Genomic DNA, 12,669 nt, shown 5'->3' with positions numbered 1-12,669 from the left:
GGATCTGCACAGGGCAGGGCAGGCTGTTGCTGTCAGCTGGGACCAGGGTGGCACTGGGCTCTTCCCAGCAATGGTGGCCTGGACTGAGCTATGCTCAGGGCAGGTGGTGGTGGTGCTGGGAGTGGGGGGCTGCAGCCACCCCAGAATTCACCACAGGCCCCCAACCCTGCCCCCTAGTGCCGCTGCCACTCGCCCCGAGCACAGCGCAGCCCAGCCCCCACTGGAAAGAGTCTGTCACTGCCCCAGCCCCAGCCCACAACGGCAGCCTGCCCTGTCCTGCGCAGATCTAGCAGCACATGCCTCCCATGCCCTCCCGGGGCATGTGCAGTAGTCGGAGCCACCCCCACTCCCTGGACAAGCCACAACTCCTTCCCGCACTCTGGCCTACCTCACACTGCCCTGACTGCCTGCGCCAGCCCTCCTTTCCCCTCTCCCTGCAGACTTACCTGCTGGGAGGACACATGCACTCAGTACCCCCCCTCCACCTCAAATTTTTTTCTTCCTCTGCCTGTAGCGGCCAATCAGGAAAGCAAGCTGGGGTGGGGGGAGGGAAGGAGCATGGTGCCAGTGGTGCCCTGCATGTCCCTCCCCCCTCCCCAGGGGAGATGCTGCCACCTTGTGCCAGTTTGTCCCTGCCTACCCATGTGTACCCCCTACAACCTTTTTAACTACCCCTGGGGGTACACATACCCCCGATTGACAACCCTTGTGTTATGCAATAGATCTGTGCCCTAGTCATTTAGCATCTCCATGATTTCATGGAACTAGTGAAACAGACTGTGGTGACTGGCAGACATCACTTCACTTTGACACCAGCAGAACATTTCCTGATCATTATCTGGCCTCTCTGTTGTCTCACCTGCTTTTGCTGGAGGTGGGCTCGTATATCCGATGCACACAGCTGGATGTTGTGGACATAGCTGGCCTCTGTCTTGATCAGTTCTTCCACTGCCAGTCTTTGGTTCTGCTCTGTTTTATCAAGCCATATCACCTCTTCATAGATGGAGCATTCAGCCCCTGGTATCTCCGGCTCTGTAGCTGGAGGCTCATCACTGCCAGAACTTGCCATGTCAGCAGCAGGCTCTAAGGGAGATGGAGGGGGGCAGGGTTAGAGCAGCTCTCCAAATGTCATCTCAGCAGGTTTAGGCAAGACTTCACTGAGGGAAGGCTCTTTGATTCAGTGGGACCACTCTGCATCTAGCCGAGACTGGAAGTAACCAGAAGTCCAACAGTCCAGTTTTGGTGTCAGTCCAGTGCAGTCTCAGTCTAGTGTAGAGATAATGCTTGCGTCATTCTTCGGGTGATAACATGATACTCCACATTCCAATATGATGTATAAAAGATTTATCTTTTCAGGATTCTTGGCAAAGCTGGGAGAAGAATAAGGAGAAAAAAAAAAAAAACATTGCTAGTTGCAGCAAATGAGCATAGAAGGGAGGCATGTAAAAGGGCTTGGAAACAGTTGCAGTCCTAAAATATGAATTTTATTGATCTCCAGGGCCAGGTTTTCAGTTATGCTAGGCATACAAGCTGTGCAAGCCAGGGCTTGCCTCAACTAAGCACACAGTTATGATGTCTGCTTGCATAAAGATGGTAAATGCACACACATGCTGTATTCTCATTTGCTGTATGCACAAGCACAATGATCTAACCTGCAAGAGCAACAGCAGTAGATGTCTATGCAAAAATTAGCTCGGGGTGGCCAACATGTTGCACAAGTGCCACCAGTGGCACAGGCAGCCTCTGAGCGTGGCACACAGTAGATCAAGAAGGGGACAGGCAGCACAGGGGCAGATGAGGGCAGGAATCAGGAAGCAAAGCCATACATAGGGCAGGGAGCATAGGAAAGGAAGCATAATGCAGAGTAGCAGATCAGGCAGAGAGCACAGGGCTGGGAGCAGAAAGCAGAGCAGCAGCTTGGGCACGGGAAAGGGATCAGAGATTTGGGGAAATAGGCAGGACTAACATTTGTGGCTCACCAGCCAAAAATGTTGGCCTCCACTGAATTAGGGTATTTGTTTGCAAGCAAGTGCTAAAGCTGCTTTCAAAACTGGGCCCAGGAATCTAGGATGGCTCCCATCAGTGACACAGGTGATTGGGCTGCTCTTCCACCTTGCTGCCTTTGTGTACATTTCTTTTGGATCAGGGTTGTTATTAGCACTGCTTCTAATTCCACTTTAATCAGCTGGAATCCTGCCTGCTGCTCCACAGCCTTATCCAAGCTTATTAGCATTCTTTCCACTGACTGCAAGGACCTTTGGTTCAGGCCATGCTGTGGCATGGGGTATCAGGTTGGTTTGTTACAGAAACTAGAAAGAGTAGTATTGTCATTAGCAAGGTACATACCTTTTATATGGATGTACCTGCTTGGTTTCCTCCCTGCCTGCAGAGAACAAAAATAAATAAAGTTAGCTCATGCAATTTCCTTCCTGTGCTTAGCTCATTTGGAAGCTGAGGAGGAAGAAACAGCAATCAGCCTGGCAAAGACAAAACACTCTAATTCTCCACTGGGTGGGAACCTTGAATAGGATAAGCAAGGAGCCCTACTGCACAGAACAGCTTGTCCTAGCCCAGACTCCTAAAGAGCTTTCAAACAACCAACAAGGCATGGGAGCCAAAGGGGAGGGGCACCTGCCAGGTGATCCTCCTCCAGAACAGGAACAGGGGAAGAATGAGGGCCGGGCAGAGATATCTGGGCAGGATAGCAGAGGTGCTGTGGAAACTGAAATTGTTACTGCTGTGATGCAATGCGCTCCTCAGGGGTGTTTTCAATGCACCTAACTCAAAGAGGCTCCAGAGCTGAATAATTCAGCTTACTGCCACTTCAAGTCTACCCAGCTGCTTGAAAAAGAAATGCAGCCCTGATAACAGCCTGTGTTTGGGAAAGATTAAGAAGAAAAATTAAACTAGAAGAACAGTAAGTCCTCAGTACTCTCAGTCACCCCTCCTATTTTTAAAGGTGCAATTTCTGTTTTGCTGGGGGTTCTTATTTGTGCTCCATTTGGATGCGACTGTAGAAGATTTTTTTAATTCATCTGTCTAACCAGCATTTGATATCCCTTCCTTTGCCAGTTCCCCACTACATCAGGGCTGTTGCTGCAACAGGGGAACAGGTGATTGTCATCCTCTTTGTAACAACCTTTTTTTTTACTTGAAGACTGTTATAAAATGCCCCCTTAATTTCCTCATCTCCAGATCACCTGGTTCCCCACAACTTTCCTTGTATCACATCATACCACAGGGCCCGTGGAGTGACTTAATGCTGCTGGTACCTCCCTCCCCACCCCTTGCACTGTTCCAGCAGACAGAATTGTCACCCAGAGAAGCAGCTGCTATTCCAGCTCCACAGCTAGGGACAGATATTACACGTACACCAGTATAAGTGATCAGAGACTGGTTCAAATCTGTAACACAACATACATTCAGTGCACATAAACTGCTTTCAAAATGACCCAAACCAGTTTAAGATAAATCCAAATGGATGTAGTGTCAGCCTTAACTGATTTAATTTAAATCAGTTTATTGAACTTCTGTCACAGATCTCTTCCAGATTCAGGTTAACTCTCAGTCCTCCAGCATCCCAGGGTACTTTGTCGTTCCCCCCAACCCACAGGGTGGGCGGGCTAGTTTTGGCCCAAGCTGTCTGCTCCAGGAGAGCAGGGAGGCATGCTCTAGCACCCCACGCCTTTTGGCCTGGGCCACTGCAGGCATGTGGCAGCATTTTCAGAATCAAAAGTGAATGTCTGTTTATTTGATTTTTGGTTCAATCGATACAGTTTAGACAACTGTGAAGACTGAACCGATTCAGCCTCAGGCTTTTTGACTGTCTGTACTTAACCCATGGGACTCAACTGCTCTGCAAGCATGTAGCTGCCAGAGTAGGCTGCTTCAAACCCATCCGTAAATCATGCTTCTTTCAGGCACCTCCCAACATCTGCTCTGAAATTCCTGCCTCACCTAAGGCTGGTAACACCATCACCCAGCACATCAGACAAGGCTGAAACGTTCTGCCTGTGCCTGGTTCTGTGGCTAGAAAGCATCCAACATGGTGGATTGATGGGATCTTCATCCAGTCCTTCCCCCCACAGAAAAGGATTGCCCAAATGACACCCCTTCACTACTTTGTCTAGTTCCCCTTCGAAAGTCCAAGTGATGGAGACTACACCTAGTCCTTCAGTATGGAGATCCCACAGTCTAGTCCTTGTCACTGTCAGGATGTCCCTCCTCAGTTCATTGCCAGTGTTCAATATATCATAAATCATATTTATAGCAACCACATGACAAGCTCCTACACTACAGGCAGGCAGCATGCCTAGCAGCTAGAACAGGGAGATGAAATTTTGATTCTCAGCTCTGCCCCTGTCCTTTGGGGAGGGCACAATGCCCTTCTGTGCCTCCATTTCCCTCCACATAAGACGGGGATAACACAATCCTGACCCACCTCTGTGCAGTGCGTAAGCTGATCACATGAAAGCTCCCCTAGATGCAGAAAACATTATTAGCATGCCTGGTGTGACGCAGCTGTGGGAGCACAGATGGGTTGGCTCTATACTTAAGACGCCCTCTCTCCTCTCCACCCCAGAGTCATCAGGTGCCTGCATTTCTCCCGCTCTCAGAAATACCTTATCTTTTCCCTCAAGAGGCTGGCCTGCGCACACACAGACTCTGGGCTGGACGCATAAGCTTCCTGTGCAGGAGACAGCAGCTCCTAATTAAAGACTGGCCCCTCTAGCATGCTCCTGACACACTCCCAGGCCTGACCACATCTCTGACACAGCTCCAGGTGTAGCAAAGCAGTTGCCAGGTCGGGTTCTGCTTGTCTCTTTATTCTTACCTGCTGATTAATCAGGGATTTTGCTCTGGGAACTTCTCTGGGTGCTGCTGTTGCTGTTGCGTCTCCTGCTGCCTCTGTGGGAGTTAATGATAAACTACTGTGTCTCAGCTGCATTGGCACAGCCAGCCCGGGCAGGAGGGACCAGCCCACTCGGCTGCATGTGTGCTCGTGAGCCAGGCGCAGCTCTTCTCGGTCACTGTCATTCTCCCCCTGAATGACTGCAGCAGCGAGAGACAGTCCAATGGAGTCAGCACAGAAGTCAGGCTGTGCTCTCCCTGCGCAGGCAAACACAGTCAAAGCAATGAATGCTCTGACAGCCGGCCAGCTGGGGAGACTGCTGATGAAAGCAGGTTGCTTCCTGCCTGGAAAGCCAACCAAACCTGATAGGGAGGCAAGGAGAAAGGCTGTGGCTGTAGGTATAACCTAAAGCCCAGGGAGCGGGGAATGCCAGATACTATGGGATGCAGAAACAGCTGGCTCCTGAGGCGATGGCCCAGCTGTGGCTTTATACAACCCCTGTCAGTTCACAGCTCTGGGCACTCCTATCTGTCTGCCCATCTATCTATCTGTCTAACTATCTCTCACCAAGGTACCTTTACCACAGTGTCTCACAACACAATATTAATGTCTTCCTGGCCCTTGACTGTTTATTTGCTGAGAACCAGCACTGCGCCAAGTGCAGCATGTGGTATCCAGGGTATGTGGCTCTTGCCTAGATGAAATATAAAATCCAACCCTGAGGTTTCAGGTGGTCCAATGCATCTCTGTATGGCCTTATCAGAAATGTTTTGTGTATTAGTAGCTTGACACTAACTAGGAGCCCTTCATCAGCCTCCGCTAGTGATATCTGTTTCCACACTATTTCTGTCACCAACACAGAGTGATTTCCCCACCCCCATACTCCTCACTACTGGCAGCTGGTGCTTCACTTACTTTTCAAGAACAAGCAGTTCTGTGCAACAGCCACAGAACAAATAGTTTTCTCAATAAATAACCCCAAAGGTATAAGGTATAATATAGCTGGAGTTCAGGCCTACTGCAGGCCTGAGTGCCAGGCACATCCACCCTTTCCTGAGACTGCTCTGAGCTCTTGCTGATGAACAAGGTTTTGTGCTAAAATAATTCCAAAGTAAAGTGAAGAAAACCATCGGAGGAAGTAGGTTATGGTGAGGGCTGGGGTTACGGTAAGGGATTCAACAAGCTTTCCAATATTTACTTGTTGCTTATTTTGTTTCCATCTTTTTATAAGCGAGTTATAGAGGGCTATTCAAAAAAAGTAACCTGATTTACAAACAACGTGTAAGACTTCCTCAGCTAATTCCAGGCATAGTGCTCACCTCACTCACATGACTCTGACAGCTTTGATTGTGCTAGCATGCCAGACCATCCCTCAGTATCAACAAGGTGACACAGGGAGAGGACACAGAGTAAATTGAACAACCACCCAGTCGTCTTGTTACCAGCGGACTGACATGAGAAACTTCAAACCTGACTCTAGGGCCAAATCTTTCCTAAGGTCAGGAATTTCTGGTTCCTACCACCATGCTAGCAAAATTTCACAGATATAAATGTGGCAGGGGCCTCTGTTGACCAGATCTGAGCTTTATTAGTCATGTGGGCAAGCCCAAGACTAGACAACAAGGGTGTACCAGTGATCACTGAAGAGCAGTGACAGAAGAATGAGGGTAAAGTAGAAGATAGGAAATGTGGGCCTGAACTAGTTCCCAGGGGGGTCTCTTTCCTTCTCATTTTATCTGACAGGACCCTGTATTCAACCGTAACTAGCAACAATGATGCTGAGTGGCCATTCAGTTAGGTACTGCACTGGGAACTCTCTGTCCTCAGTGCAACTGTAGGACTAGGTGATCTAACAGGTCTTTACTGCCTTTTTGTATATATGTTGTGCAAGTGACCCACAAACATGTATTTATCCAGCCCAAATACATGAATAATATTTCATACACACAAATACATGAATAATGTTTCATACACAGTGTTGGGTACTATATCAGAAGACTCCATGTTTCTAAAATTAAACTGGTCCTTTATTAAGAGAACTATTTATAGAGACATTGCAATGCCGGCTAGCATTTCAGCCATGTACACACAGACTGACTTTCTGGTGCTCCTACAAATGCTTTCCTCTACATCCTGCGCTCTGTGCTTGTAGTTGTATGCTGGCTGCTACAAAGAGGTCCCTGTGAGGGCAGTGCAGCTGCCTTCGACTAGGAGTTTCTCTATTAAGGCAAAGCTGCATGTCCTGATGCCATAGCCCTCACAGTGTTACCTTATCATAATGATATATCTTTATTCTGGCTCCCTTTTTAGCACTGCTTATTTCAAGGGGCACGAGCATGGAGCCACCCCAGGCAATCAGGATGATCCTAGATACCACAGGACAGGTGATGTAGCCCAAGCAATTCAGAGCAAATAGAAACAAGGAACAATAAATACAGTCATCAGGCAAATAACCTAAGAAGATATGCATCATGACAGCCCTTGAACTCTTGATACACTGGGGGCAGTTCCCTCCATGCCACTGGCCTGAGACTTGTATCACTTTTTCTTTCAGGCAGGATTTACTGCTGTGTGGTGACAACCTGGCCCCTTCTTTTGTTTCATTTGGCAGGTGTTTTCTCCAGTCCCCTTCCTCTCCTCTGTGGATGCTGGCTTGTACTGTTTTGGTTCAGCTGGCGTAGAGATTTCCTATTAACCCGGTGCTGCTGACAGTGCTGGAGCTTAGGTTTTGCCATTGTTTAAATCAAAATCTTGTGTTTCATCATATATCATGCAGCAGCACCAACAGTTCCCTGTGCATTGGAATATGGAGCCGGGGGCCTTTGCTGGGCAGGCTTCGCCCACCCATAGCTGGAATAATAGTCACAGTTGTGAGAGGCAGACAGGAATGCTAGGTCAGCCCTCTGCCTACTGAGGGTCAGTGCCTGGATGTTCCCTCTTGCAAATCTTTTAGTGCTTTTAAAAACACCATGTATTGTGGCTCCTGCCATTTTCTTAGGAGTATTTATTGCCTAGTGTGTCTCACTGTAATTTTTCCTGTCACTAAAGCTCCCCCCACCTTTCATTAAGCAGTTCTCCTCCCTCCCTTCCTGCTGTTTACACAATTCAAACCTTTTCCAGACTGCTCCTGAGCCGCACCCTAGTCGCTTTGCAGCCAGGCTGCAGAGTTAGCTCTGTTTAGGAATGAGAACTGTGCCTGCCACCAGTTCAGTGGTCCAGGGAAAGATCTGGTAAGACTCCAGTCAGGTCCTGGGGGAATGAAGTTTCCCATCACCCCAATCCCCTTCACTCTTGCAGGGCTTAACAGCAAGGCTTAGCAAGCCACAAAGCCTGAACTAGCTACTACTATTCTTCTCTCACAGCTATTTTTTCTAACAAAACAGAAGAGCATGCGTGCTAGGACAAGTGTAACTACTAGGATCACAGGGACTAGACAGATTATTACCCCTGGCTCACATTGCGCAAGTGCTGCTGCACTGCTTTATTGTGAGTTGCTAGCACCCTTCAAGGACTAGGCTGTTTTCTCAAGTTTTCCTTTCTCAGTATTTTTTTTCCAGGGAGACAGGATCAAGGAATCAAAGCTGCTGGAAAGACATGCTTCTGTCTAGGGCATCCATCCCCTACTTGGCCAGATCCAAAGCCCAGAGAAGGCACTGGAAAGGCTTTTGGCGACACCACTGGGCTTTGGGGCAAACTGGGCATTCCAATAATAATGTCAGAAGCAGCGAGAGATTTGCAGGTTAGCAGGGCAAACGTCTCACCCGGACACACAGGGGACCTGCATAGCCTTTCTATTGGATTCAGTAGTGCTCGAAAGACAGGGTTTTAGGTATGGTGCTGTTTAAGGTTAGATGTGAAATAAAACCATCACCTTCACCACTATGCCGCTGGTAATTGTTCTTCTACTTGTAACCTGGCATTTTGCTACTAAACTGGTAAGTCATTTTATTGATTGTACAGCACCACCCACATGTATCCCTCCAAAACCCTTAAGCCTAAATCCAGTTCTTTACATCAATTTTAAGAAGATCCCAAAGAAAAGAGAGTGTGGGAGCTGCTTTGAGTTTGCAAGTGCTCGTTCATAACACTGAAGGCTGATCTTCCACATGTACAAAATGAGGGGTTTACCTTATGCTTGCAGTGGGGATATTTCTCATAAGGAGGGCAGCATATACACATAGGCAGGATTATGGTTCTTCCTTTTTAACGTTGCCTATTAATATTGTTCTTCTGGTTTCTTTGCATTTAAAGGACACACTGCATTCACTGGTATCAGTAATACACTGTTTCCTTGCAAGTCAAAAATATATACAGACTAGGAACTGGTGACCTGTTCATTGTACTTTCAAACTCACTCAAAAGTTGCGGGCTTACAAATTCAGCTTAGGCTCAGATATTATCCTGTTCACGTATTGGCCAAGACAGAAACAGGAGGGAAGAAAGTGAGGAGAGCAAAATGTCAGTGAACTAAAAATACAGGGAACCAGATCATCAGATGCAATTTAGAATTGATCCACCGGTGTGAATTGTGCTGCTTTAACGTGGTATAGGCCACAAAAGTACCAGGGGACCCGTTCTGGAGAAGGCTACTTGCTCATCATGAGCAAGGGCAACAGAATGAGACCTTTAAAAAGCACAAAAACCTAGAATAGAAAAATGCTTCTTCTTTTCCATCCCTCCTGGACAGAGGAATTTTAAATTAAATTGTATCAATTGGCAGAGGTATCAAAAGATGCAGTTAGCAAAATGTGATCTTGAAAAGGCTAAACATGCCTAACCTAACAGGTAGAAGAACTGTTTGGGTTTTTTTTAATATTGAATAATTCTGTGGAGGGAAAATGTCCCAATTTGGAGGAATTCAAAACAAAATAGGCTGCAGGGTTTGAAAAACCTGTCATCTTGTTCAAAAAAATGAATTGCATCATCAGTCCAGGGATAGTAGGGCTTGAAGACAACATCAGCTTCTTTAGTGACAAACTGCTGAGAATGATCTGGGGTTAAGCAGTCAGTCTGTTTTTGTATTTCAGCCACTGCTGTGGAGAATACTTATACTACCCCACACATTTTACTGTTTTGATCCATCAAAGGTTTCTGCCATTGTCAACAATATGACTGACTCCTAGGGAATATTATGAAGGAGATGGTAATTTCACTTGCTTCATCATATGCTCTTAGGGATATGATCATATCCCCTTAACTTATCTCATCTGTGGGGATGCATTGACTTTGTGTGTGTGTGGTAGCAATACCCATTATGTGCACACAACTTCATGCACATTTGCATGCCTAAATTTTTTGAAAATTGTGGCTCTGAATTCTTAAGCATGCCTATAACTGAGGGTCTGATTTTCAGAAGGTGTAAAATTGTTGTAACTCCATTGAAGTGAATTTAGCTGAAGACCAGGTCATTAAAGTGCAATTTCTATTAGGCCACAGTGTCAGTGACAGGAGAGAAGAGAGGGAGCAGATAGTGAAAACAAGTAGAGAGGATGTGTTCCAAATAAAATGCATTAGGTGTCAGCTTGTTACTTCTGAGGGGTTTATGTGTGGGCTGCGAACTTGTATCAGGCTTGTCTGCTCTGACACATTCCCTTTTTATACAGGATAATGGTCTCTTTGGTGATCAGACTTAAATGCAGCAGAACATAACTTTGCAATAATCTAGACAATCTCCCCTCTAATTTGAGTACAGCCTACTCAATTTGAGCTCATCTCAATGTGTGATTTCTCTCCCAATCCTCCTCCCCTTTGTGCTTTGAAAAAGAGCATAAAGCTCAGTTAAAACATTGGTTAGTTGTTCCCAGTGCAGAGACAGCTGCTGTTAACCCTACCTGACTGCTTTCCAGATGCCTTTCCCTTCAGTTGGATAAGTGAATTCACCCTGCCAGGTTCCCCTGCTTGAATCAGGTTCTCTGGAGACCCTATTTCCATCCTGTCATAGAATGAAAAGGGACTCTCCAGCCAGTGAAAGGGCAGTGTTTCTCCTTGTTTACACGCAGTTTAGTTTTTCCTCTTCATCCTTGCCTCCTTGTAACAGGGATCCAGGGGCTCCCATTACTTTAAGTGAGAAACAGCTGGAGGGAGGTCCACAGGTAGAGAGAAGACTGTTCATTATGGGCAGGTTGCAGGGGAGTAAGCAGCCAGGGAGCCATAGGCTTGCAACATCTGGACTAGGGATAGAAATTACACATAAACTGGAATAAGTAATTGGAAACTAGTTCATATCTGTAATACAACAGAAGTTCAGTCCACATCAGCTACTTTTAAAATGGCCAAAACTGGTTTAAGATAAACCTGGATGAATATAGCATCCAACTTAATGGATTTAGGTTAAATTGGCTTATTGAGCTTTTGTCCCAGATCCCCTCCAGATTCAAGTTAATTCAGCCCCTCAGCATCCCAGGATGATTTTCACCTGCACTGCAAACCCTGCTTCTCAGGGTGGATGGGCTACTCTTGGCCCAAACTTTTCACTCTAGTATCCCCAGCTTCTAGCCTGAGCCACTGCAGGCATGTGGCTGCATTTCCAGAATCAAAAGTAAATGCCTGTTCACTTCCTTATTGGTTCAATCTATGCAGCTTAGATTAACCTGCAAAGACTGAATCAATTCAGCCTCAGGCTTTTGGCTTTTTGACTGTCTGTACTTAGCCCTACTGCAGGCTAGCTGCCCAGACATAGGATGGTAGGGTAAAGTCCTGCTGGAGCAGCAAGGGCACTACTATGACAGTCAGAGTAACAGCTGTAAGCTGCCCATTAGAATTAACATGGGATGGGCCGGGGCTGGAGAGAGTCACCTGACCCAAGAGGAGCTGTGTTCAAAGGAACTTAAAAGCCAGCACCTGGAGAGGTGAAGAAGAGGGGGTTGGTGTGTTACAGAGACTGGAGTGCTGTGCAGGGAGGAGCTGCCTGTGAGACCCTGGCTGAACACTATGAAGGTAGTAAGGAGGGAGACCCAGAGGAGGATGTCTGGGCAAATATTTGTTTAACCCTAAGTAGTGGGGGAAGGTTTTGTTAAGCAGTTGCTTGCCTTTTGTGTTCAGGTTATACCAATGGGCCAGGTGTAGGTAAAAGGGGTGACAAGGAAGCCATAGGGAGTGCCTGAAAATCACAGAGTGGTCTTGAGCCCTGTCAGAGGTAGGGGCTTAAAACAAGGAAGCAGAAACCAGGTGGGTTAAAGCCTGAGACCGGAAAGGTAATAGCAGTGGCCTAATGCTAGGAGGGCCAAGGCCCAGAGCCCAAGAGAGTCTAAACCAGGGCCAAGGCCCAGACCCTGAGAAAAGTGAAACTGGGGCTAGAGGCCCAGGGCCCAAAAGGGCTGAGACAGGAGCTGGAGCCCATAAGTGAGGTCTGGTGTAGTGGTCCTAGGTTAAGGAGCCCAGTTAGAAAAGGGGTGGAAGATGAAGGACCCAACAAAGGCACAATGAAGCCTGACCTTGTACTGGGGGGGGCAAGGTGCCCCACTGAAGTGATAATTGGAAACATATGCAAGGCATGAGCATAGCTGTAGGGGCAGAAGGAGGCCATGAATAGCCCTCAAGGCAACTGGTACACTACAGCACAGGTGGGTTGGGAGGTCTCCACCTAGTGCTTCAGGGGCAGGGCCGACATCAACTGGGTTTGGGAGGGACTCGCTGATTAATTGTAGACAAGGGCTCACTCTGGGACCCTAGGGCATCCTCCCTTTTTGTAATCAAATAATTCCATCAAGGCATGGTGAGAGGCAAGGCAGGGTACTCAAAGAGCCAGAGTGGGGCAAAAGCCACAGGGCTCCCAAGGAGTGTCACAGTGGTGCATTGGCTGGGAAATGCTGTGTGTA

The 12,669-nt window shown here is 47.3% G+C and overlaps 1 protein-coding gene across 4 annotated transcripts in view; it reads right to left on the bottom strand.

Annotated features, from left to right (window-relative positions):
• The window catches only part of ARHGEF37 (Rho guanine nucleotide exchange factor 37), a 19,642-nt gene extending 14,505 nt beyond the window's left edge, over positions 1-5,137 (bottom strand). The window contains exons 1-3 of one of the 4 annotated variants that reach the window (XM_019506447.1): positions 4,835-5,137; positions 2,347-2,383; positions 860-1,083 (exon numbers count right to left, since the gene is read on the bottom strand). In XM_019506447.1, coding sequence (XP_019361992.1) covers positions 860-1,083; positions 2,347-2,383; positions 4,835-4,948 — 375 coding nt within the window. In that variant the 5' untranslated portion in view covers positions 4,949-5,137. Of the gene's footprint in view, positions 1-859; positions 1,371-2,346; positions 2,537-4,834 lie in introns of those variants that run through there. The other 3 variants (XM_019506444.1, XM_019506445.1, XM_019506446.1) reach the window with 3 other exon arrangements.
• Between the last annotated feature and the right edge of the window lie 7,532 nt (positions 5,138-12,669).

The sequence above is a fragment of the Gavialis gangeticus genome, unplaced genomic scaffold (assembly GCF_001723915.1).
Source record: "Gavialis gangeticus isolate Ggan-Ray unplaced genomic scaffold, GavGan_comp1, whole genome shotgun sequence".
Lineage (NCBI taxonomy): Eukaryota > Metazoa > Chordata > Crocodylia > Gavialidae > Gavialis > Gavialis gangeticus.
This window is presented reverse-complemented; position numbering and strand designations above follow the sequence as displayed.